Genomic DNA, 27,399 nt, shown 5'->3' with positions numbered 1-27,399 from the left:
GTGTATGTAATCTGTGGTAGAAGAGCTGCAAAACTATACATTCAAATTTTCTACATTCTCAGAGCAAAAAAAAAGAGAAAAAGACAACTATGCTTCTGTGTAGTGATACAGAAAATATGCACATAATGTAATATCAAAATTGAAAATAGAGCTCTATGTGTGTTCATAGCTGATAAATCTTTCCTAGGTGGTACTGTTAATTCCAAAAGTTGGCTCCATTGAAAAGCAAGTCTGCAGTAGGCATCTAGTATTTCATAGTGTTCTCATTCAGATCTGCACATCAGCGCTTCAACCGTTTCCAGCCAAACTTCTTGTTAAATACTTGCAGGACTTCCTGTAGTGGATCTTAGATTTAGGCATTGCAAATAATGAAAAGGGTTCTTTTATAAGTACAATAGAAGGGCAGGGTTTGTGTTTACAAAGTTTTCAGTATGGAAATCTTGTATTAATTTATCTAGATTTACTCCACTGAGTTCTATGGACACAATGTAACCTTTTAAATAAAAAGCTGTATGCTGTAACCTGTGCCAGAGATGCTGTGTAACCAGTCAAATAGAAAAAATAAGCAGGAAATGGCCTGAAAGAATTACAGTTTAGATGGCAGAGTTAATCCTAACCATAGAAGGCAACTGTTATGAAATTACATAAGGATGCTTTTCTCACAATGAATATGAAGGGTATAATTTGTATTGAGGTTATCTCATCAACAGGGGAGCTATCAAGCAAGAGGGTGTACCTTGTGCTAGCTATCTTCATCCAGTGGTAATTAACACAGGCAATGCTAGATGTAATTTTTTTATAGTATCAAAGACTTAAACAAGCTCTGCTTAAAATTTTCTATTTAGGGAGCATTTGTAGTTTGCAGAAATAATTATATCCTCTTTACTGCCTTCAGATGGGATGTGGGTGGGATTTTAGTCTTATTTAATTAACTGTAAAGCACTTTGAGGTCCTCAGATGAAAGGTGGCCTAGAAGTGCAAGATATTAGCATTATTATTACTCCATACAGTGATTAATAGACAAAGAAGCTTTGCCCCTCATTCTTACAGTTCTTAAACTTAGCCGAGTACCTATTAACATGCATTTAGAACACCAGGATCAAATTAAATATAATTGGTAAAAATGAAACAGAATATTGGTATTTGATTTTCCCTCTAAAGGAAGCTTGTAGTAATATACATTGCTTCTACATCTGATACAGTGAAATCTTGTTTAAAAAAAAAACCCAAACAATCTGAATTACAACCCTTCAATGGTTGAAAGGGAAGTTCTGCCAATGTATTAAATACCTGGCAAAAAAAGGTGTTTTAATTTTTTTTAAGTAAATGTAAGCAAACACAAAGTAATCATGCAGTTGGAAATATTTTCCAGTGTTTATGTTCAGATGTTCAGACCTGTCTGGCTCCTCTCTGTTTGCATGTGTTGGGGTTATAGGCAGTCCGTCTACATTCCACATTGATTCATATAAATATATTACAGATTATTAACCTCCAGCCAAATACCAGAGAATTTTGCTTTTCAGAATGGTTAGTTACTTTTCACAAAACTTATTTTCTATACAGAGGCATCCATCTTCTTTATATTGCCAAATTAAGGGAATTATAAAGAGAATAATATTTGTTCCAGGGATTTTGCTACTGTAGCCAATATCAGCCCTGTAAATATATGTTCTTATGTTCATCCGATGAATGTTTATTCATTTGATTAATCAGGTCAAAATAAGATTCTTATGGAGAGGCGGAGCCTCTCTCTGTTAAAATTGCACAAAGCTTCTATTCTGCAGCCCGTATAAGTTTGGCTCAGAAAATACTGTGATCTAAAAACTGCCATATTTGTTGTGGAAACAAAGTAGAATATAAAAAAATAATAATCAAAATGATGTTTAAATTGTAGGTCATTTAAAAATCACCCTGATTTAAAATATTAACTTTTCCCTGTTTCTTTGTCGTCTTCCAATTCATAACCACTTGTTACTATTCCTTCAAATTTACCAGACAGTTCAATCTCCTTGGACACTCATGTGCTAGCTGTATTTAATAACTTTGCTAAAAAACACCTATTTAGATTAAGATTTTTTGTTGTGGGTCTTTTGGGGCACAATTCTGATCTGATGGATGTCAAAAGAGGTATTTTTCCATTTTCTATAGTTAGAACAGAATTGGGCGCAAAGGGCCATATCCTCAGCTGGTATAAACTGGTGTTGTTCCATTGACGTCAGGTGAGTTACATTGATTTACACTAGCTGAGGATTTAACGCTATATATTTGTGAGAGAATATATTCCCTCTATTGGCTAGTGAGCTTAGAAAGCACATAATGATTTTTCTTTAATGAACTGTTACCAGCAATATCCCTTGAGCTCCAATGATGGAGGCCTGGGTTATTAGAGCTGTAGAACCAAGACAGTAATGTCAATTCTTCATGTCTAAGTTTGGTTATGGAGAGTGGATAACCTCCACGGTCCCCTTATAAAGCTGATTTTGATTCTCCTTGCAACTCCAGTAAAGAAGCCTTTTGCTCATTTTTAGTTTTAAGTCTTATTGCCAACTAGAAGGTTTTCTGAACATTGTGCTTAAATGGAGTAGGAACTTCTTGAAACCATAAAAGGAGGAGAAATTGTTACAAAACCTCTGATGTTTCTTTGTGTCCTTTGATTTCCCCAACAAAATCCTAATACACTACAAAATGTGAAACAGAATTTTACACTGACTCATGCAATAGGCAGTTTTCAAGCACAATAACAGTTTAAGAAATTGCCAATATTTGAAAATGAGACATGATTTTTTGTCATTAAAACTGTTAGGGGGTATAAAGGGCATCACAGAGAGAATTTTCAGTGTTTATCTGTGAACAAGCCAGGACTACTATTCAGAACTGAAAGGAAATGAAACTCTTGGTTGTGTTAAATTATTCGTCATCAAAATGTATCTTTGGCCTAAGACATCCATTTTCCAAATGGAATAACTAAGAAGCCAAGTTTAAGTGACTAGCCAGAGATTTTAGGCAATATTTATTAAAGCTGGGGCCAGAACCCTGAAGTGGTAGACCCATAAGAGCATCCAGTAGCGCACATTGCCTCTCTTACATATTGGTTCAAATCTTTGAATTTAGGCCAGCTGTAAAATGGAGATAATAATGCTTAACCACCTTTATAAAATATTTTGAGATCTACATATGAAAAAACACTAAATAAGTGCAAAGCATTTTTCTTACCCATGTTTTTCAGATGGCATAACTTCAGGGACTAGGAGAGAGGCACTGTGGCTTAGTCCAGTGGTTCTCAAACTTATTTGATCATGCCCCGCTTCTTTGTGTCTGGAGTAGTTTACATCCCACCACCTGGGCACTCGGTCAGCAGCCCCCACTCTCCGGCCATCCACAGGCTCCCAGCTTAAGGCAGTGCCGCCGCCAGCAGCAGTGTAGAAGTAAGAGTGGCATGGTATGGTATTACCACCCTTACTTCTCTATCAGCAGCAATGTCTTTGGAGCTGGGCATCTGGCCAGCAGGTGCCACCCAGCTCTGAATGTGTGCAGTAAGTTAATTTTTTTTGCTAAAGCTCCTCACACACCCCAGAATATATTCTGTGACCTAGAGGGAGTGCACTACCACCCCAGTTTGAGAACCTCTGACCTAGTGCAGTAGGCATTGCTGTGGAACCAGCATATCAGGAGTGTAGTCCTGGATCTAAGAGTAAGGAAATTATTAATTAAGGACCTCATTAATCTTGCACTGCCCGTACAATAAACAAGTTGTTCATATTGAGTATAAAATAAATACATATTTTATCACTACAATCTTAACTTTGTCTCAAAATAAAAAAATTTTCACCACTAGTCTCAAAATAGTGTCATCAGTTTCCTATCAAACTACATATTCTTTTTCTCAATAGCAATTACGTGTATTTTAGAAAAAAAATCTACTATTAATTGATAAATATATTGAATGATTTTGTTTCATGTTTCACACAGAAAGGCAATCAAATCTATACTTTTAAAAATAACGCTTGTAATTTTTAAAAAATAATTTAAAAAGATAGTATCAGATAACCCCATCTCATTTGAAAGCCATCAGTAATTAGATAATTTCCCCATGGGATTGTGGCAGAGGAAGCCCCTGAGGAAGGGTTTGACAGAAGAGAAAACAGTCACCCTCCATATCATTTAGAGGGGGGCATACCATACAGAAGGAATTCCATATAAGGAGGCACAGAAATGTGTGCAAGAAACAGGCAGACATAGATCACTGGCTAGAGGAGCTGGGAGGCTTATCAGTAACGGTACGTCTATACTACCCACCGGATTGGCGGGTAGTGTTCAGTGTATCGGGGATAGATTTATTGCGTCTTATCTAGACACAATAAATTGATCCCTGAATCGACACTAGTACTCCATCTCAGTAGGAGGAATAAGCAGAGTCGAAGGGAGAGCTGCGGCAGTCGACTCGCCGCCATGAGGACGGCCAGGTAAGTCAAACTAAGATACTTCGACTTCAGCATAGCTGAAGTTGCATATCTTAGTTCGAACCCCCCCGCTAGTGTAGCCCAGGCCTAAGAAACAAGAGTAAACAAGTAAGAAGGGTGAGAGCTGTGAAGAGCTTTGACAATGAAGGGAAGAAACTTTGAACCTGATACTGTGAAAGAGGGTGAGAAAGCAGAGGGATTTAAATAAGAGAGTAATGTGTTCAGAATGATGAGACAGGAAGAATATCTTAGCAGCTGTATTTTGTATTAAAAGTTTTTTATAAACTCAATTTCCTGACGCCTGGTTTTAGTAATGTACAAGATTAATCAGTGCAGAAATACTGTTTCTGTAAACCAGAGGAGAAGAAGAATGTGATTCTAAACTGAGTGACAAATAATGTAATGGTGTATGTTAGAGGGGTGTGAGAAGAAATTAATAGGTGCATAAAAGCAGTCAGCTTCTTTGTTTCTCAAAAAAGTCACTATTGACTTATTTCCTCTTGAAGAAGAATGAAAGGGGAGCAAACATGGCAGGAGGCAGAGAACATGTATACAAAATCAAATCATTTTCTGTATTCTGTTAACGTTAGTTGTGCCTTGATCAGAACTGATCGTCTCCTCACCTAACTACTGCTCTTTGATCATGCTGTGAAGTTGTAATGCTTGTGATTTCAGAATCCAAACATGAAGTTTTAATGTGATGTTACAAATAATTGACCTTCACTTGAATCATCGAGAGCTCACAGACTGTCACTGCTTTGGAAAGTTCGTTCTTTGCTCCACATTTTACAGCAAATGGAAGCATACAAGTGTGAGCTGCAAGGTACTGCTTCACTGGTTTCCGTCAACTTATCTCCTCTTTCCTTTTCCTCCTCTCAGGTTATTTGATGTATGCACAGTGTCACGAACAGACAGAGAGACCAAACTAACACTAGTGTTTGAACATGTCGATCAAGACTTGACCACTTACTTGGATAAAGTTCCGGAGCCTGGCGTGCCTATGGATACTATAAAGGTACTGAAGAAGGATTTTGTTCCCTTCATAATTTTAGGAAATAATATTATGTAAAGACAAAGGGTTTAATCATAAGGCACTTCAGGCAAGCTACCTTTTGCTTCAATGGGAGTTTTCATGAGTGAGGGCTGAGTAAAAGCTTAGTAATCACCTAGTTAGGACTTGAGTTCTAGTGTATCAGTTACTGAACCACAGATCAGTGCAACTTTTATTATGGAAATGTTCACACTTGTTTTTCTTTGGTTTTGGATTTTATGTTCCTCCCCTTCTCCCTCCCAACCCACTCCCATGTCAACCCACCTCCTCATCCCACTGTTTCCCTTTAATCCTCCCAGATCTGGATTTACCATTGGAAGTCATCAAATACTTTCACTTACAGTAGTGGTTCCCACCAGCCTTCCCTATGGCAGGTTATTACTTAACTGTCCACTTCATGATTACTTGAACCGTCCTCTGAAGCACCAGTTAATGGCCAGTGTCAGAGACAGAACACTGGACTAGATGGCCCCTGGTGTGATCTATTATAACAAGTCCTACTCTCCTATTCTTTTTTTCTGTTGTGGTTTTTCTTCTTTTTTTTTTATTCTTGTGTTTTTTTTCTTTTTATTTCTTAATTGATTCTCTTTCCTGCCTGCACTTACTGGAAAGCTACATACAGCTCTCAAGATGGAAGGCATTCATTGATGGTTCTGTGTACCTGAGACCCTTGTGTTCTTGCAGCTGAGCTCAGTGTCACAGGGCAAAGCTTAGGTTGGCATATTTCTGTCCTGTGCATGTGAATTACTCCCATGACAAGTTGCATTACAAACCACTGTAGGAGCAGGAATGGATGGTGGGTGGCTTTCAAGGAGCTGCCTAGTGGTATATGAATGGCAGTATGTTTGGGGTGAGGGAGATGGTCAGAGTGGATCCAAAGTCATGTAGTTTTCCCTTCCCGTGTGCATTAGTATGCCTTCCTACGAGGGCCTCTCCCCAAGTTACTGATTTAAATGTATTAACTCCATAGCTTTTTTTCACCCTCCTCTTGGGAGGTGCCATAGTAAAGCTCCATATAGAGGACTGCAGTTTGAACCTAATCAAAATGTTCAAAAAAGGGAATAGAAGCAGGGGGATTGATTGATGTTAAAATTTCCTACCTCGTGATTATGCCTGGTAAGTGTTTTGCTTTCTTCTGTGACAAGAAACAATTTTTGTTTCTAAGGAAGGATTCTCTTGCTACTGTACTAGTGATTTTTGGAGGTGTATTATGTCTTCTTAACCTGGCAGGATTCCTAGGGAAATAAAGCGGTAGCAGAGGAGAAACGGGGAGGGGGAAATTAACTTAAATTTTTTTTTATTATTCCACTAATTTTTGTTAACATTGGCAACCTAAGTGACTGTTTTGACCTTTGGGTCTGAAATCATACACTTCAGAGACCGATCATTTTACTTATCAAAGCCACAAAAAGTGTAACTTCAGGCAGTTCCAGTAGTTTTATTTTTGTAAGCAATCTTCTTGCATAAATGTTAAATTAAAAAAACGAAAACAGCTGGATTCAGCCTCAGCAGTAGATTGAAATGTAACTCACATATTACAAAGATATCATGTTCTAATGCTTTTAGGGTTCCTACTCTTCGCTGAGATTTTCAGGGCTGCTGAAGGGATCTGGTCATTTAATCCTCATTAAAATGTAATTAGTTAATATTAATGGGAATTAAATGTCCCAACACCCTAAGTGGATTTAAAAAAACTCATCTTTGTTTTTTAATCTTATTTCTTTCAGTACTTATACGCAATAGTCTGAGGCAAATGGAAAAAAAGCATATTGGCCTGTAATGTTGTGTGCCATTTTTTTCAAAACCTGATTCTAAAATTGCATATGTAAACATGAAATTCTGCTTGGGAATTAAGTACTTGTGCAGGCAATTACTGGTGTGCTGTGTATGGACCAATAGATGTTTCTGCACAGACATTGCAACTCAGGTGATGGATTATGATTAGGACTCCATGTTTGTCACAGAGGTTGCAGAAGTCATGGAATTTGTGACTTCCTATAACTTCCGTGACTTCTGCAGTGGCCAGTGTGGCTGACCCCAGGGCCGCCAAAGCAGCTGGCCTTCAGGGGCGGCTCCAGGTCCCAGCATGCCAAGCGTGTGCTTGGGGTGGCATGCCACGGGGGGCGCTTTGCCGGGAGGTCCACCGGAGCCCCCTGTGGCAGAGCGCCCCCCATGGCATGACGCTGTGCTTGGGGCGGCGAAATGTCTAGATCCACCCCTGCTGGCCTTGGGGACAACCACACTGGCCACTGCTGGAGTGGCTCTGCAGTCAGCCACATCAGCCACTGCTGGAGTGGTCCCAGCCCCTGACCCAGCCTGACTGGCTGCTGCTCTGGCGGCCTTGGGCTGCGGGCCCCTGGGACCGCTCAAGCAGCTGGCCCCGAGGACTGCCTGAGCAGCGGCCGATGCAGCTGGCTGCAGGAACCTCCTTAGCAGAAGTGTCTTTCTCTCTTCCCCCCTCCTCCCAAAAAAAAAAAATTAATAAAACCACCAACAACAAACATTCTATCAGGCGATTTATGGTAGAAGACATGGACAGGTCACAGGCCGTGATTTTTTTGTTTTTTGCCCGTGACCTGTCCATGACTTTTACTAAAATACCCATGATTAAATTGTAGCCTTAATCATGACAATTTGGCGCAATAAAGCATGTGAAGGAGAACAGTCCAGCCATTTTAAATGAGCAGGCTCAGTTCTGCCCACTTATGCCTATGTAAATTTCACTGCAGTTAGTGGAGTAAATCAGAGCAAAAATTGGTTTGTGATATCTACAAAAGCCAGTTTAATGGATAAAGAAAAAAATCTAGCAAATGTTTACATGATCCCTTTTCCTGATTTCAGCATTCACATGTGTTGGTTTATGTGCCACAGGAAGAAGGAAACTGAGGAATATATACTTCAACCTGGAGCTGTAAAATCCAGCTCAAGAAGACAGAACTGCACTAGCTGTGATCAAGCTAATGCACTAAGAATAGAAGTGTGGCTGCCATGGCACAAGCAAAATGACAGACTAGCCACTGACTTATATTCCTAGCGTCTTGATTAGGATCCTGCTTGTGCCACTGTGGCGACATTTCTATTTTTAGCACACTAGCTCGATGAGAGCTAGCACAAGTATGTCTTCTCAAGCAGGAATTTATACCTCCAGTGCCAGTTTAGGCATACCTCAATTTTCTTAATTGTACCTTGTTATAAAAGGGACCAACCCTGCAAACTTCTGTTCACGTGAGCAATGCTCAGCTAGTGCAGTTGAAGCCACTCAGGCTTGCTCATGCCAGTAAGAGTTCACAGGTAGGGTTGCCAACTTTCTGATTGCAGAAAACTGAACACCCTTGCCTCACCCCTGCTCCTTCTTTGAGGCCCTGGCCCCGCTCCCTCCATCTCCCCTCCCTCCATCGTTTGCTCTCCCCTACCCTCACTCATTTTCACTGGGCTAGGGCAGAGGGTTCGGGTTCGGGTTCGGGTTCGGGCTCCAGATGGGGGTGGGGCTCTGGGTTGGGGCTAGGGATGATGGATGTGGAGAGCAGGAGGGAGCTCCAGGCTGGAGGGTGGGGCTGAGGAGTTTGGAGTGTGAGGTCCACAAAGGTTTTTGAAGCACCTAATTCCCATTGATTTTAGTGGGAGTTTGGTGCCTAAATACCTTTAAGGATCTAGGACTAGAAGTCTAAATCCTATTTATTTTGCATAGGCACTTAAGAGCCTACATCTCACTGAAAGCCTGCTAAGTGCCTAATTCACTTGTGAAAATTTATCTCAGGGCACTGTGCCATAAATTCACTTTATCCCTGAAAATGAATGCAAACATTGTTCCTTTCTTTGTACCCTGTGAATTCCACTCTGTCTGTGTTGGTAGCAAGTAATGTGTCACTTCTTAGTAAATTAAAATGAAGATATAGCTTCTCAGAAAACAAGCCATTTTTCTGAGTTGTGCTGTGAGTCATTAGCCCACTGTCACAGACGCATGTACTCTGATCATGTTTGAGATGCGGAGCAGATGTTGCACAATCACGTGATACTGAAAACAAGGTGAGAAATTCCAGGAATAAATACACCACAGTGATGATAAAACTTCTGTAAGAAGAAGAAAATAAAATCTTCAGTGTGGCCTGTATCTAACAACATTGTTAAAGGAAACTCCTTAAAAAGTGTCACTGCAGTAATTAGCCTATTCAAATGTGCATGTTGTATGACATAAATAAATGCTTGATTAGTTGGATTTCTAAAATTGTCCAGCTAATATTTTATAGTGAGGAAAAGAAGCAAAACCTTTTTAGGCATTGAGAGTCATGGTTATATATACATGCACATTACAGGGCAAGATAAAATGATTTGAAGTGATTTATTATTTTGGAGGACTACTTTAAATCAAAAAGTTTATTCTCTTAAAATGAGGGCTGGAAAGATGGAGAGAAAGGAAGCATGCCACACAAATGGCAGGTTCTAGAGGCACTATGCTGTCAATTACATGCTTTCTGGGTGATGGATACAGGAGAGGTTCCCCTTAATGGTAGTGTAGCCAGCTCTTCCCCAGACTGCAGCAGTTCCTACAAACATGGAGGCAAAATCATGTCTACCTCTTTGCCACACCCAGATGGCCCCTCTGGAGCCACTGATGCTGTCCACAGTGTGAGGTCTCCAGTCCACAGCTTGTTCTCCTTACACCAATGGCCACATTTTGGCTGTGCTGAGGGAAAATGACTCTTTCTCTATAGTGCCCATCACTGTTGTAACTAAGGCCTGCTCTTACCTCTCCGTTAAGGCACTTGTACTGTTACTACCACAATTTGGATGATCTAATTTTTTTATTTTGGGAGAGTCCTGCTATTCATTTTTAATGAGTGGACATGCTCCAAACCCTAATTATTTCCAAATTCAAACACTCAGAAAATTAAAAAAAAACATTCTCCTATTTCCTGCAATGCCCCAATCCATGCCTTTCCGGAACCCTAATCACTTCCAAACTCAGGAGCTCATAAAAATGTGAAGCACTCCAATAATTTTAAATCACTATGTCCTCTCTAGTGTAATTTAAAGTCATTTGAGTGCTTCACTTTTTTTTTTTAAGTGAATGAAAGCAACCTGACTGTGTGAATAATTTGAGCCTCCAAATATAATGAAATGAAATTGTAAATGTTGTTGTGTAAAGATGTCTACCAAATAATCACAAAATAATGGTCTGATGTCAGGAGAGAGCTACAAGTGTGTAAGGGCTTGACCCATCATTTTTTTAAGTCAGAGGGAGGATTTCCATTGATTTCAAAGTGCATTGGATTAGGGGACGTAACTCATCTTTCTTCAGCAAGATGATGGAAATAAAGATAAACCAAATAGATTCTCAATTGTAGTCAAGGGTTAAGGATCATCGAAACACTTACCTCCTTCTGTTCTAATTGCAAGGAGCATTTCTTTGATCCTGCCTTCTGTAACATAAATGCAGAGCAACTAGGGCTATCAATTAATTGCAGTTAACTCACTCGATTAGCTCAAAAAATTAATCTCAATTAAAAAAATTAATTGTGATTAATTGCATTTTAATCACACTGATAAACAGTACCAAATGAAATTTATTAAATACTTTTGGATTTTTTCTACATTTTCAAATATATTAATTTCAATTACAACACATAATACAAATTGTACACTTTATATTATTATTTTTATTACAAATATTTGCATTGTAAAAATGATACAAGAAACAATATTTTCTCAAACAAGCACTGTAGTGCAATCTCTTTATCTTAAAAGTGCAACTTACAAACAGATTTTTTTTATTGTTACATAACTGCACTCAAAACCAAAACAGTGTAAAACTTTAGAGCCTCTAAGTCCACTCAGTCCTATTTCTTGTTCAGCCAGTCGCTAAGACAAAAAGTTTGTTTACATTTACAGGAGATAATGCTGCCCACTTCTTACTTAAAATGTCACCAGAAAGTGAGAACAGGCATTCGCATGGGACTTTTGTAGCCAGCATTGCAAGGTATTTACGTGCCAGATATGATAAACATTCCCCGTCATGCTTTGGACACCATTCCATGCTTTCACGCTGATGATGCTCATTAAAAAAATAATGTGTTAATTAAATTTGTGACTGAACTTCTTGGGGGAGAATTGTATGTCTCCTACTCTGTTTTACCTGCATTTCATATTATAGCAGTCTCAGATGATGACCCAGCACATATTCGTTTTAAGAACACTTTCACAACAGGTTTGACAAAACACAAAGAAGGTACCGATGTGAGATTTCTAAAAATAGCTACAGCACTTGACCCAAGGTTTAAGAATCTGAAGTGCTCTGCAAAATCTGAGAGGGATGAGATTTGGAGCATGCTTTCAGAAGTCTTAAAAGAGCAATATTCAGATGTGGACACTACAGAACCCAAACCACCAAAAAAGAAAATCAACCTTCTGCTGGTGGCATCTGACTCAGATAGTGAAAATGAACATGCATCGATTCACACTGCTTTGAATTGTTATCAAGCAGAACCCGTCATCATCATTCCAGAGGACATGAAGTTGGAAGCATGAAAGGACATATGAATCTTTAGCACATCTGGCATGTAATTGCAACTAATTTTTTAATCGCTTGACAGCCCTAATAGCAACATGTATATTTGAAATAAAATTAAATTTAAAACAATCTACCAAAACAAGACACTCCACTGCACTTGCTTCTCCCCCGGGGAAGAGGATGAGAGAACAAACAACATGTGACAGTTGTTAGTCATGTTGCTTAATGCGCTGCTGAAAGGTACTCAGATACTACAGTGATGAATATGGTATAAGAACCTTCATGGAATGGAATAGAATAGAAAGAGATGAGATAAGGTTTCGCTGGTAAACCAGCAATGATGGGTTTCCGTGTAGTCAGGAAAAGACAGTTTTTGGCATATCAGGAAAACTCTCACACTTCCTCCAATTAATTTACACCAATATTTAATTTATATGAGCATTTTTTCTTGATGCCTTTACCTGCCTCATAAGGATAATGATTAGCTCCACTTTCTGATATTGTCATGAATTTGATTTTCCATTTTTGGTGGTGAGGAAAGATTGCTGAGGGGGTGGTTGGATGGGGTGAGGGGTTATTTGTATGCCTGTCTTTTAAACATATGTCAAAAGCACTTAGCGCCTTAGGTACACAGTTATTTGCATAACTTATAAATAAAAAGAATAAAATAAATACATAAGTAATTTCTGGTTATATCATTGATTATGAAGGTTAAAGTTTACCTTGGTTAAAGTCCGCACAGACTTAAAACTTTTTTCAAGACTCCTTAAACAGTGAAAGGTTAGTATTCACCACTCTCTCATTCTTTCTGGTAAACAGACTTATGACTTAGGCATAGTAAAACTGTAATATTGCAAACATAGGAGATCAGATTCAGCTCTCCATTAAATTAATGTAAATCCAGGATAATGCCATTGATTTCAGTGAAGTTATTTCAGATTTATACTAGTGTAAATAAGAGCAAAATTTGGTCCGTTTAATTTAACTTGCATGTTTGTTTTGGTGCATTTAAGAGAATATCATTTAACTTCTGTTACTTCAGTGTAGCTGGAAATTATAACTGTGATACAAGAAAGCTTCTGGCTCTTAATATTTTTTGAGAGATAGGTAAAGGCTACAGTGACTGGATAGAGATTACTTGTAAAGCTGGTATTTTTATTGCTAGCACATCACTGTAGTGATAGTCACTGCAAGCTCTGGAGTAAGCCCACCTTACTTGATTAGTCTCGTTATAGTTAGTATGGCAACACCCATTTTTTCATCTTCTCTGTGTATATATATCTTCCTACTGTATTATCCTCTGCATGCATCACATGAAGTGGGTTTTAGCCTACGAAAGCTTATGCCGAAATAAATGCTTTAGTCTCTAAGGTGCCACAAACACTCCTCATTCTTTTTGCTGATACAGACTAATATGGCTACCATTCTGAAATAATTTATCTGTATTCTAAACTTTTCTTACAGGATACTTATCTCTGTCTTTGGTAAATTAAGTCAGATTGTGACAGACCCTTACATGGGTATGCAGTGTGGAAGTCATGCAAAGAGCCATCCCACTCTCTCCCCCTTTAATTTTTGTGTAGAGGCTATTCACAGGTGTAGACTCTTTGCTTGCGGGAGATCAAGGACATCCCCTAAGGCACACATCCCCTCAAATGTTGTGGGGATTTATGAGAGGAGGAGGCAGGATGGCACATTGTGAGGAGGGATCAGGCTACTAAAAAATCCTCATAAACATCTTTATTCTCATTGGCTGCCTGGTTCTGAGAGTTAAGCTAAGTCAAGGAACAGAAATAGCACTCTGTGACATGTCTACTCAGAACTACCAAAACTAATGCAGTTTGAATTCTGAATATCAAATCCTCACCATAAACTTTTTGCAAATGATCTATAAACCAAATATGATTCATGGCAACTGTATAGCAAATAGTTTAGAATAACAATTGCATTTGCAAAATTTTTAGGACAATCGTGGACAATTCACAACCAGTCAGACTACGAATTCATCACATTATTTATACAAACTGTTCACTCAGCTCCATCCATTAACATTTTCCACCAGCATCTAGTCTAGCACTAGAGACATAAATTTTTTGATGCCACTAAAAACAAATTATTGTGTCCCATAGTAAAAAAATAAATACATTGAATTAGGATATTTTAGTGGAACTCTGATTTTTTACTAAGCTGTATCTGTTTCTTCAGCAACAGCAGTGTCTAGCTTCGCGCATCTGAAGAAAAACATAGACAAAAATGTAATAACAAAAACATCCACAAACAGGAAGTTTTTCCTGCGTATTTTTATATTGTAGAACTTTCAACTAGCCCTATTTATTTTTTAATTTTTGCTATTTCCATTAATGTGAAAAATCCCCCAAAATATAATTCCAACAAAAATGTAAATACCTAAAAGCAGGAGAAAGGGGGATCCATTGGCATTATTTAGGAGGACACTATTCCAACTGCCTAGAAGCAGAAGGGCTATGCTCCTCAGCTACAGCAAAAGATGGTGGAAGCAGCCAGAAACAGCAACTTTGGGTCCCTAGCTGTTCCTGGCGGGAATCAGAGAGAGAGTATATGTCTGGAGCAGATTATTATAGTCTCTGGCTTTGTGTAGGCCCTAAATTGTAAGACAGGGAAATGTCATAGAGATAACAATTAGATCTCAAGAGGTATATAACACTGTGGCTGGAACTGGGAGAAGGATCTGGAATTAAGTCCGTACTTCCTCTTCCCCACACCATCCTGAGTTTGAAGCCATGAGAAGGGTGTAGGATTGTTGGTAGCACCAGTTTTCCTGCTAGTGCTGTGGGGTGTTTCACCACTTCTCTGCTGATTCTAGAGTCCCTCCCACTAGCTAAAATTCAGCTGCATTTTCTCTTTCTCTACACAAACATCCCTCACATCGAATGAGACAGCTTCATTTGGTCTGGCTGCCACACCCCTCGATCTCCTCCAGTCAGGGACACCAGCTGCTCTTTCTCATATTGTAGAATGCTTCCTGTTTGTGGATGTTTTTTTTTTAATTTACACAAAACCCAAATGTGACTGTACAGGCCATCTGAATGTGTGAAATATGCTGCAATAGAAACAAATTCTGCAGTGATTTGCCAGGATCCAGCTACGGCACTATTTTTTCCCCCACCAGACCTAGAAATAATTGTAGGTAGCATCTTCCAGGTGGTCGAATCTTAATTAGAATTAAGTTCATGCTTAGGTACAATATTACCAATTCTTCACTATAGACAAGAGAGCTAAGGAGAAGAGCTTCCAACCTGAGAGGGGCACTGGGAGATGTGGGCATGTGATGGTTGTTTGACGCCTCAGAATAGCCAAGAGTGTGTTAGGGAAAACTTGCAAATAATAGTGAAAGATATAGAATGCAAACTAAGAAAAGACCCTATTGTGCATGCATGCTTCCCTCGGACATAAGATACCACAAACGGATCATATACCCAAAGCAGGACTTCTCCTACTCTCTCCCACCATCATCATTTCACATATTTACACAACTTCTTCCTTTATTTATCACCGTGCTCTATAATCAACATACGGTTCATGTTACTAGTTTCTCAGGTTTCAAAGTGAAATAAATTGAGCTTTCTTCCACTTTGAGAATATCCCCTATTTAAGAAGTCCAAACAAAGACGCACATTATTAGTAAGTTCGTAAGCAGCTGCCAGAAAACAGAAAATCAGGAATGGAGTCATGAGTGAAATAATAGAGATACTGTTTGGTGCTTAACCCTTTGTGTGACAGGAAAAAACTTCAGTAGAAAAGTGGCTGCTTAATCTGTTTGTAATTTTGATGAAGGATACCTGTTTTTTTTAATATTGAACAGTTAGTACTACAGACTCAGTGGGTCAAACCCTTCTGTGGTGTACCCCTGTTGGCTTGCTTGGGTTACACCAGGGTGCATTTGGCTCAGTGCTATTAGCATTAGCTAGCAAGCAGTCTCATTTGATTTCATATACAGTGTGAAGCGTTTGCAATTAAGGGCCTAAATCTGTCCTTAATTGTTGGTAAATGTCAATATTTTAAGGTTTTATGACTTCCTCTCTTAATATACAGCTACACAGCAATGCCATTTATGTCAGTGATGAACCCAAAGTTTGTGTTTCTGTCTCTCCCCCCCCCCCCGCCCATAACTAGAAACTAATGCGCTTAGGCCCTGATTCAGCAGAGTACTTAAGTATCTGCCTTACTTTAAGCACACGAGCAGTCCCAGATTTTAAATGAAGCCAATCTAAAAGATTGCTCCCTAACTGATGCTAATAACATCAAGCCAAATTAGTCCCTGGTTTAACCTGCTGAAGTCAGTAAAGTTATTCCAGAGAAGGATTTGAACCATTGTCTCTATAGTCCCAGACTAGTCACATGCTTAATGTTAAGCACGTGCTTAAATGCTTTGCTGGATCAGGGAAAGAGTCTCCCCTTGAAATATATGTGGAAGCAGCCTCAGTGATATTTGTCTGTACAGCAGAAGCTGTTTATGAGCTAGCCTACCTGAACTAGCTTGACTCCATCAAGTGTGGCTAAAAGCAGCAGTGCAGGCAATGCAGTGCAGGTGTCAGAGTAAGGGCTGATGCTTCCATTTAGGCAACCTAGGCGGTCGCTAGGATTTGGGGGGGGCGGCATTTTGCCACCCTTGGCAGCAATTCGGTGGTGGGGGGTCCTTCCGCGCTCCGGGTGTTCAGTGGCAATTCTGCGGCCGGTCCTTCACTCGCTCCGGGACCTGCTGCCAAAGTGCCTCGAAGACCGGGAGCTGTGGAAGGACCCCCCACCGCAGAATTGCTGCCAACGACCGGGAGCGCGGAAGGACCCCCGCCTAGGGTGCCAAAAACCCTGGTGCCGCTTCTGGTCAGAGTAGGTAGTACAAGCCTATCATGGACCCTGGGAACATATGTGGCTTGTACTACCTGATCTGAAACTCATACTGTGTGCTATCTTCATTGATATTTTTACCTGCATTAGCTAGATTCAGACTAGCTCATGTAGGCTAACCTAGAGACAGGGTATGTCTACACAGCAAAAGCTGTGCATGGAATAGTTGCCCAGATAGATAGAAAAATGTGCAGTAATTTGTCATGTTGGTAAACCCTTTAATATAATGGAAAAGGGCTTGAGGGAATCATAGCTACAAAAAAGAATATCATAACGCAATATTGGCTTCATTTTTTTTAAATCATAACTTTAAATCCTATCTTTTTTTGAGCCACAATAATTATTCCATTTGATTCTCAAGTGAACTATTAGAATTCACAAATCTCAAAAGCTGATTTCTTTTTAATTCAGATAAATTCATTACAAGCTAGACGGTATATCTTTACTCATGTTGAGAAGTATCTGTTTCCATAAGTGGTCACTTTTAAATCAGTAGGACTGCTTGTGGACTAAATTGCTAAATTGTTTCCACAGTCTGAGGCTAAATACATGAGACCTACAAACAGCAATGTGAAAAAAGAAATTTTGCTTAAGTACTTGTAAAATGTCCGCTTTCTCTGTCAAATGCAACAGGAAACTGCATACTGTAGCTTTAAATTGCCAAGCATAATTTAGAAGTCATGTCAACCATCTCTTTGGAGTGTTTCATATTCAAGCCAATAAATTCAGCTGCAGGACTATCCGTCCTCTGTTTTAGGATATGATAGTTATGTTGCATAACTGTGATTTAGGAAACTCAGAAGTCTCCAAAATGTTACAGTATTCTGTGCATGGAAATTCAGAGTAGTTTTCTCTTTACTTTCCCTGCAGGAAAGGGAACAGTACAATGATGGGTTTTTTAAATCTAGTTTATGATTCAGTCTAAAATATTCTTTCATTTGAAATTAACTTCAGATATTCCTGTTCTGACAAGTCTAGTATCTATTTTATCAAAGACTTATTTTTAGAGAGAAATTTTGACAGCAGTACACTCCTCCTTTAATATTACAAAGGAAATGCTTGCTGTCCAAACCCAGACTTGGCAGTTTAATGGAAATGGTTCCAAAAGAATACGTAGGATGTTACAAATGTAAAATTACTTTAATGAAAGAGTGTACAGATGTCTTTCATGTATTTTAAATAAAAAGGCTAATTTGAGATTCAAGAAAGTCAACAGTGATCTTTGAGCCATATGCTTGTTATTACAATAGTATGTTGTGTACAGCTTTGTCGTTCAGTGAGAGAGAACACTGCGCAAAAAGAAAAAGACATTTTAAAAACATGAAGTTATGGGAAGAGAAACCATCTTCCAAAGAAATGTTTTATTGTCGTCTTGTCTTCTCCATTGCTCTGTTAACACTGTGATTAGACCATGTCCCATTCTTCTTTTTGTTTGTTCATGTAATTCCTATTGAAATCTATGGGACTTATTGAACGCATAGGAAAAGGAGAATGGAGGCCAAATTGTGTAGGCTATAGTGAACCAAAACTGCAAAGGGATGCATAATTCACAAGGAGATTAAAATAAAAATAAACCACAGTTTCTTTTGCTTAGTTTTTGGAGCAAAAGTCGCAAAACAAGCAGAAAACAGCTTTGGGTTCTTGATGAAATGTGGTAGTTAGCTTCATTACTTCAAGTGTTCAGAGTGTTTCAGGGCTTTAAACTTCCTCCCATTGAGAGGAATTTTAAACCCAATTTTCTAGTCCCTATGCAGCCCTGCATTAGGATTGCAGGATGAGGCCCTTAGAAAATATTGGAGAAGTAGCCATTCGCCTTATGTTTGCATTTTGTTTTTCTGCAAGTCTGGTGGAGGTAACCCCAATTTGCTAGTTAGTGGAGTCATGCTTCTTTGTGACAGAAAACCAAGAACAGTCCTCCAGTGAGAATAACGAAAACCTACCCCATAGTGATTGATGAAAATGTTGTATAAGTGAAATGAACTGGAAAGTCATCATCTTGTCTTTTCCTTTGCCACAGGAAAGGCATAAGAGAGAGATTTCTTTTCTTCTGCTCCTGATAGGAAGCCTAATGAAGCATAAGGAGAGGTTACACAGCATGGAAATGTGTTACACCCAGCTGCTTGCTAGCTTGCAAAGCTGCAGTAAATAATACTGTTACTATGTAATAAACAAAAGAAAACAGCAATCGTTCAGTAGTGAACCCTAGCTTCTTTCATTTGTTTTGCTAAATATACAGGGCTTTTCCAGTTCATTGATTGGTATTTTGTAATAGTACATAGTTCTATATTGTATGTTCCCTGACTGATGATGTTTTGTTAGTTGGTATGAGGGAAAAGAGGGTTATTTTTTAGGCCCTGATTCAGCAAAGCACTTAAGCATGTGCTTCAAGATATCTGCACCTTAGCAAGTTTTAGTCTCAGCACTCTTTCAAGAATGATTACGTTGTAGGAATATGATTAAGAGGTAAGAAGACTTGTCATTCCCTCTCTTCTGCTCATCTGTATAAATAATGCCATAACTTTCTTGTCTATCACAAATTATTTGAGAAGTAATGGTATATTTGTCACTGGCAGTATGATTTGAAAAAGTATTTGTTCAGCTAAGGTTATGTCTGCATAATGAGGTAATGTACACTGTGGGGGTGTGATTTCTAAAATGCTCTAACACATTGCACATTAATTGGTTTGTCTACCTGTAGACCTTGCTGGTGCACACTAAATGTTTCCTAGTGCACTGTATCGTAGGGCTGCACTATGTGAAAGCACAAATGCGTAACGTTAGTGTGCTTTAAAAATCACCCCCACATAATGCATGTTGCTGCGTGGTGTAGACAAGCCCTGAGCAATTTATTTTACAGACCAGCTCGTTCCACAGGATGATGATCTATTGCATTTTTACATTTTCGTACAGTGAAAAAGTATTCTGTGCAGTTCTGGATTTAGCTTTTGTTTTATTTCTTTGGCCCGGTCTGTGAAACAGTTTGTCACAACCTTCTCCCCTCCCCACCATTACTGACTCCTTCCCTGTGCTATTCCTCTCTTCTCCTCCAGTCCAAAACCCCAACACTGATTGTTATCCATCATGCTCACACTGTGCACTTATGCAAATGAGCAGCAAGTGAGGTAGTGCACACTGTGAGGGTGTGATGTCTAAAGCGCACAAACATGGTGCACACTAATTGGTTAAGTGTGTGTCACTGAAAAGCTAGAGTGCCACTTTTTTCCAGATCTGTCCAGGGTATTAAAGAAGACGAGGCTGAGCCATAGCTGCTGTAAATCAGTGTCATTCAATTGACATTTGAAGGAGCTACTGGTCAGCTAAACTGCTGAAGGCAACTGCCGGGCTGGTTGACAACATGTGCACCTCAGGGGCCACTCCTGGAAGTACTTTACTATAATGAGGACAGCCTGCCCTTTATGAATACTTCCAATGAGCACACTGCTCAAGCCAGACCACCACCACACATGGAGTCCAATACATGTGGCACCATGTGATGCGCCTTCAGGCAGCTCAGCTACACCAGCACCATAGGCCAGTGGATCCTGATCCATACTTGGAGCTGGCACCCTCAGTGCTGCTCCCCTCTCCTTCATCACTGGTGAACATTAGATTGTGGCAAGGTATTTGGCGTGCTGCTGGTGAACAGACAAGATCAAACGGGACCAACGGATTGAGAGTAAATGTGATAAAGAAGAACTATGAGCTAGAGAGGGAAAAGGAAGGGGAAGTAGAATGAATCAAGGGGAAGAGTAAGTGAGCAGAGGAGAGTGCAGAAATGAAAAATGAAAAAGCCTCAGAAAAAGAGGCAGGGATAGGCAGCCTTGTTACTCTCCTTTCCACCCAGCTGGAAAACTCTCCTTTGCCCACCTCTCCTTTGCCCACCTCCCTGACCCCCATTCAAACCATCCCCTGTTAACCCTCTTCTCACCAGACAAGGGACCTGGTTCTTCCACATTGACAATCTGTTGCCCTAGATCTATCCATTGTAATTAAACGTGAACACTAGTGCAAACTATTAACTATGGTAAACACTTATAGCAACTCAAACTCAAGCAGTTCAGAGGAACCATTCCCATTTGATTTTAGTTTGATGAAACTGCGCATCAAAAATAAAAACGTCTTTGACAGTTCATGTTCTACCACTGACACTGCAAATCCTGAAAGTCCTTATATTTAGAACACCCTGCCTGAAGGGATCCAAAAGACCACTGTCCTGTCCTCCCTCAAATCCTTTCCTTAAGACCCATCACCATGATATTGTGCATACAGGAAATTCTTCTTGCATATGCTGTCCAATTCACTGCTGTTGCACTGTTATAACTGAGTAAACATCAGCCCTTCAAGATACTTCACAAACATAAACTAATTAATCTTCAGAATGTCCCTATGAGATAGAAAGTATTATCTCTGATTTTTAGATGAGGTAACAGAAGCAGAAAGGAGTTAAGTGACTTGCCCGAGAACAGATGGCTGATGCGTATACACAGTCCACATTCCTCCACATACCCACCTTTAATAATAACTGACTTTTTCATTTATTATAGTAACACTGGACACGGTGGCGCACACCTGTATTCCCAGCTACTTAGAAGGCTGAGGCTGGCAGATTGCTTGTGCTCAGGGGTTTTGGGCTGTGGTGCGCTATGCTGATCGGGTGTCAAGTGCCACTGACACCCTGGCCAGCGGGTGGCTGAAGGACTGGTTAGAACAACGCAAATGACATGTTGTGATTGGCGCTCTCTATGTGAGGGCTGATGGACCAATGGATCAAGCTGACGATGATTATGGTAGTGCCTAGGAACCCTAGCCAAGAATCAGAGTTACATTATGCTATGCAGTGTCGTAATGACCTCCCTTTTGTCAAAGTTAGATACAGCTCCCTGCGGTTCTTGTCAGCTATAATATGTATGTTAGGCAGTGGGGTTTACTCAAATGCAGTGGGTCCAATCCAGCTCCTTGAAGACAGTGGATAGATTCCCATTGATTTCACTGGGCACTGGATTGAACCCAATGTGAGACCAGCCTCTTCCCATAAGATTCCACTATATTCCTAGCCCTTTCTCATGCAGAAAGCAAACAATGTGAATTAGATTCCAAAACCAAACCCTCTTCCTCCAGGTGCAATTATCATTTGACTATCAGCTCAGCCTGTCTTCTGATACTTCATTCCTTATGCTTACTTCAAAAAATGCTGATCTGGGTAATAGTAATTTTTATCCTAATGATTCTAGCTGCTAAGAGACAGTATCTTGGGCTGGAATTCTCAAAGGAGCCCTATGAGTTAGCTGTCCAAATCCCATTGATTTCCCATGAGATCCGGGTGCCTACATCCCTTAGGCTATTTTTTAAAATCCTAGGCCTTGGCTACACTTGGAGGTCTGCAGCGCTGGGAGTTACATCTGTCTTCGTACAGCTGTGCTGGGACAGTGCTGGAATGTGGCCACACTGACAGCTACCAGCACTGCAGAGTGGCCACATTTGCAGCGCTGTTGGGAGTGGTGCATTATGGGCAGCTATCCCACAGAGCACCTCGTCCCATTTTGGCGCCATGGGTTGTGGGAAGGGTACGGAGGGTGCGGGTCATTCTGCTTCCTGTCCCAACGCCCCGTGATGCATCGCTTTGCATCCCAGCAGTCCCTGTTTTTCCGACCATGTTTGGCACCATTGTGACTCTCCCAACGGTTTCTGTGCAGAGCGATTTCTGTGGGAAATGGAGCCCGAACTGCTGAGGACTTTGCTGACGAGTGTCACCAGCACATCATGTTTGGCAGTTGAGCTATTCCTTAAGCTCCAAAGTGATGAGGAGTCCGACAATGATTGCGAGTCCCCTGACGCGTACGACACAACATTGCTTGTGGCTTTCACAGAAATGCTCAGCACCGTAAAACGCCACTTTTGGGCTCGGGAAACAAGCACTGAGTGGTGGGATCACATCGTCATGGAAGTCTGGGATGACGAGCAGTGGCTACAGAACTTTCGGATGAGAATAGCCACTTTCATGGGACTGCGTGCTGAGCTCGCCCCCACTCTGCGGCGCAAGGACACGCAATTGAGAGCTGCCCTGATGGTGGACAAGCGGGTGGCTATTGCAGTGTGGAAGCTGGCAACTCCAGACAACTACCGATCGGTCGGGAACCAGTTTGGAGTGGAATAGTCGACCATTGGAGTCGTTTTGATGCACGTTTGCAGGGCCATTCATCGCATCCTGCAAAGAAGAACCATGACTCTGGGGAACGTGCACGACATTGTGGATGGCTTTGCACAAATGGGTTTCCCTAACTGTGGAGGGGCGATAGATGGGACACACATTCCTATTCTGGCACCACCCCACCTAGCATCTGAGTACGTTAATCGGAAGGGGTATTTCTCTATGGTTCTCCAGGCGCTTGTGGATCACTGTGGGCATTTCATTGACATTAACACAGGCTGGCCTGGAAAGGTGCATGATGCACACATCTTTCGGAACACTGGCCTGTTCAGGAAGCTTCAGGCAGGGACTTTTCCCCCAGACCGTAAGATCACAGTAGGGGACGTTGAAATGCCCATTGTGGTCCTTGGAGACCCTGCTTACCCGTTAATGCCTTGGCTCATGAAGCCGTATACAGGGAAGCTTGACAGGAGCAAGGACCGGTTCAACTACAGGCTGAGCCGGTGGCGAATGACTGTGGAGTGTGCTTTTGGCCGTTTAAAAGGGCGCTGGCAATCTCTGTATGAGAAGCTAGACTTGGGGGAAAGCAGCATCCCTGTGGTTATATCCGCATGCTGTACCCTCCATAATATTTGTGAAGGGAAGGGTGAAACATTCAGTCAGGCATGGACCTCCGAGGTTCAACGTCTGGAGGCTGAATTTGCATAGCCAGAGAGCAGGGCTACTAAAGTGGCTCAGCACAGGGCTTCAAGGATCAGGGATGCCTTGAGGGAGGAATTTCAGGCTGAAAACCAACAGTAATGTTTGGTGCCTTGCACGGGAGTGAAGTGCAGTGGTTACAGTGTTAGTAGGAATCTGTTTTTCCTAAGCTGATTTGCAGTGCCTATTTCTTTCCCGGGCTAAGGTATCTTTGACTTTCTGCAATAATAAAGACTGTTTTCAAAGCCAAGAATTCATTTATTGAAAAGAAAATAACTTTATTGACAGACACTCAACATTTTGGGAACCTGAAAGGGCAGGGGGTGTGGTGGGGATCTGTACAGTCACAGGTTTGTATATGTCCTGTCTGGAGTGCTGTGCAGTGACAGCTGCACTTCAGGATGCCTATACTGCATGGTGATGGGGGTTGAGTGCAGAGGATAAGGGTCGTAGTTCTCAGGGCTGGTTGGTGAATTTACAAGTGTTGGAGGCAGCTGGTGGAGGTAAGAACCTGGATGCTGGGTAAGGGGGTTTGGAGCTGACATTGGGGCACAAGGGAAAGCTTTGGGACGGGGGGGGGGGCAGTGCAGTAGTGCTCTGCCTGCATGGCTACGAGCGCCTATATAGAGTCCACTTCGCACACCAGGATGCTTATCAGCTGCTTTGTGCTTTTCTTCCTGGCCGCTGCGTTTCTGTGGCAGATCCTGCTTTCCCTTTCCCTCCAGTCCTGCAGTTTTTTATTCTCTTTGGCAGAGTGATCCGTAACTGTTTGCAGCAGGTCATCTTTGCTTTTTCACAGCTTCTTCCGCAGGTTTTGGAGTCTTTGAGCTGCTGTTAACACTGGCAGCTGAGAACTCAAGGTCGCTTGTGGAAAGGAAAAAAAGGCAACAGTTAACAGAGGCAGCATTGTTTATATCTCAGACAGTTATTCCCAGACAGTGAAGGAGTTTACAGTCTTCACAATAGCATAATTTTCCCACACCAAAGAGAGTGCACATAACCCACAGGAGCCCCGAAATGGTGAGTAAGGGGGACTGATTGCTTCAGGGCTGTGCAGGTGTTTCTGTGCATTGGGGAAAGCAAACTGCTGCAGGGGGCACCTACAGTGAACACTCTCCTAACATTTTCCACAGGAGTTAATCCTGGAAGATATCTTGCTGCTGCGGGTCACCTGGGAAGAGCGGGAGGGTCTTCTACAGCAATGCGGATTCTGCCCTAGCCCCTATGCAGCTTGCCTGTGTGCAGCCATGGTTCCCCCACCCCTTGCGGCACAGTGGCATGGACGCGTTAGCCTGACTGGGACAAGGACCACAGTGGCTCTCCCTATAAACTTGCGGAAGCGCATTGCCCACGCTCTGGCTGAAACTTTTGAAGAGATTACCGAGGCTGATTACCACAACGTGATAGACCACATCAATGGGCTATTCCACATCTAGGCATGCATGCATGCAGCCCTAACCCCCTCTCCTCTCCCGAAACATGTCCATCCTGAAAATAAAAGCCGCTTACTGGGAACCTGCTCCTCTGCTTGTCCTTCACCAAGTACCGTCTGCTGCGACTGACTGCCTTCCTCCTGCTTGAGAAGAGCTCCTGGGTGCATGCCTCCTGGGACTCCAGGGTGTCTCCCCCCACCCCAGTACCCTCACTCTCGGTTTCCTCCTCCCCCCCGCCTCCATTTTTCCCCCCACTCTGAAGTGTCCATCATGGTCCTCGGATTGGCGGTGGGGTCACCCTTAAGTATCGCGTCCAGCTCTTTGTAAAAACGGTACGTCGTGGGGGCAGCACCAGAGCAGCAGTTTCCCTCACAGGCTTTGCAATAGGCACTCCGCAGCTCCTTCACTTTAATCCTGCACTGCACCATGTCCCGGTCATGGCCCCTTTCTAGCATGGTCCTTGATATCTGCCCATAGGTATCGTAATCTCTATGGCTGGAGCGCAGCTGTGACTGCACAGCTTCCTCCCCCAAAACACTGATGAGGTCCAGCAACTCGCCATTGCTCCATGCTGAGGCTCTTTTGGCGCGTGGAGGCATGGTCACCTGGAAAGATTCACTGATTGCACTCCACACCTGGCTGAGCAAACAGGAAGGGGATTTTTAAAATTCCCAGGCATTTAAAGGGCGGGTCACCTGAGGCCAGGGCAGTAGAGTTTGAACTGATGAGTAGAGTGGCTGAGCAGGCATTCTGGGGTACCTCCGAATACCTCTGGAGGCCAATAACAGCGCTTTTGGTGGCCACACTGGCGGAGCAGTGCTACATCACCAGCGCTGCAGTCGTTATTCCCCAGGCAGAGGAGGAGTACAGCCAGCGCTGTATCCAGGGAGATACAGCACTGTATCTGCCTTGCAAGTGTGGACGGTGAGTAAGTTGCAGCGCTGTAAAGCCACCACCAGCGCTGCAACTCTCCAGTGTAGCCAAGGCCCTAGTCTCTTTATTTAAAAAAAAAAAAAAAAAAAAAAAAAAGGTAGTAATTCCTTTTTTGCAAAGGGCAGGTGGGGAATGCCCTACATTTAGCAGGATATTGATTTTCCAAAACTTGGGAATGCAACATTCTTGCATCTAAGCAAAGATTTGACTCCTCCTTCAAATCTTGGCTGAGGTTTTCAGTGCTGCCTAGGGGATAGGGGAACTGGGCATCCAAATCCCCTTGGCTGTTTTTGAAAATCTCAGCCTTTGTTTTTATTTCTCAGTCTATATAAACAAATCTCAGTATTTTTTATTTACCCACTGTAGGCAGGTCCGATGAAGATTTCTGCAGAAATGTAGGCAATGTTGCTGAAGTGATGATAGGCCAATAGGAATAGTAATCTGTCATAAATCTCTCATATATTTACATAATTTGAATGCTGTCATAAGTCTCTCATATATTTACATAATTTGAATGCTGCACTGCATCTGAATCAGTGTGGTCTAAGTTATTTGTATGCTATTATTTAGTGTGCTAAGATTTTAGTCTTAGTTCTGATCATGTTCAGGCGAGAATGTAGAATCAACTAAAAGGATGTTCCAGGTTATCTGTGGTGTCATCTTGAATTTGCAGCTCCAGAAGATAAATTTACAGATTTACTTTTTTTTTAACCAACTTTACCTCCTGAGTCTGAAGCTCTTTGTAAAGTGTTTTTCTTGGTGTATGTGCACCGCATTGTTTCAGCTTTCTAATCACTGACCAGCTGGCTTGTTAGTGAATAGAGCCGTGGGCCCCTTGCCATGTTTCATGTGAGGTCTTGGCTGGGTGGCCAAGCAGGCAGCCTGCAGCCAGTGTCAAAGCAATTCAAGAGGTATTGGCACAGCAGTGTCCCCATTAATTTCTGCTTGTCACATGCTGTCATGCAAGTTACACCAGAGAGGAAATGACCGTTTAAAAAAAATAATAAAAAGCATGCTTGTGGCACTTGGTTCCCTCCAGACGTTATCCCTGAGGTTAAACAAGTGGATACAATTAGCAGCTATCCGCAGACAGCTGGAGGGAAGGAGAAGCCTAGATGTGGGCCCCACAGCAATGTGTCGTTCCTGTTAGTGAGGAGTGTCGGCTATCAACATATGCCATGTTTTAACCCTTAAAGGGGTTTGATTAGGTAAAAAAGAGCAATTACACCGTGTAGTATCAACAATCCCCCAGAAAAGCGCTGCTGGACTGAATGAGTAGAATT

The 27,399-nt window shown here is 41.5% G+C and overlaps 1 protein-coding gene across 1 annotated transcript in view; it reads left to right on the top strand.

Annotated features, from left to right (window-relative positions):
* Positions 1 to 27,399, top strand: part of CDK6 (cyclin dependent kinase 6) — a 183,657-nt gene that overhangs the window by 42,468 nt on the left and 113,790 nt on the right. Inside the window, exon 3 of the mRNA XM_030550563.1 lies at positions 5,340 to 5,475. Coding sequence (XP_030406423.1) covers positions 5,340 to 5,475 — 136 coding nt within the window. The remainder of the gene's footprint in view (positions 1 to 5,339; positions 5,476 to 27,399) is intronic.

This window comes from Gopherus evgoodei, chromosome 2 (genome assembly GCF_007399415.2).
Source record: "Gopherus evgoodei ecotype Sinaloan lineage chromosome 2, rGopEvg1_v1.p, whole genome shotgun sequence".
NCBI classification, from domain to species: Eukaryota; Metazoa; Chordata; order Testudines; family Testudinidae; genus Gopherus; species Gopherus evgoodei.
Note: the sequence above shows the minus strand (reverse complement) of the source record. Positions and strands in the feature narration are given on the sequence as shown.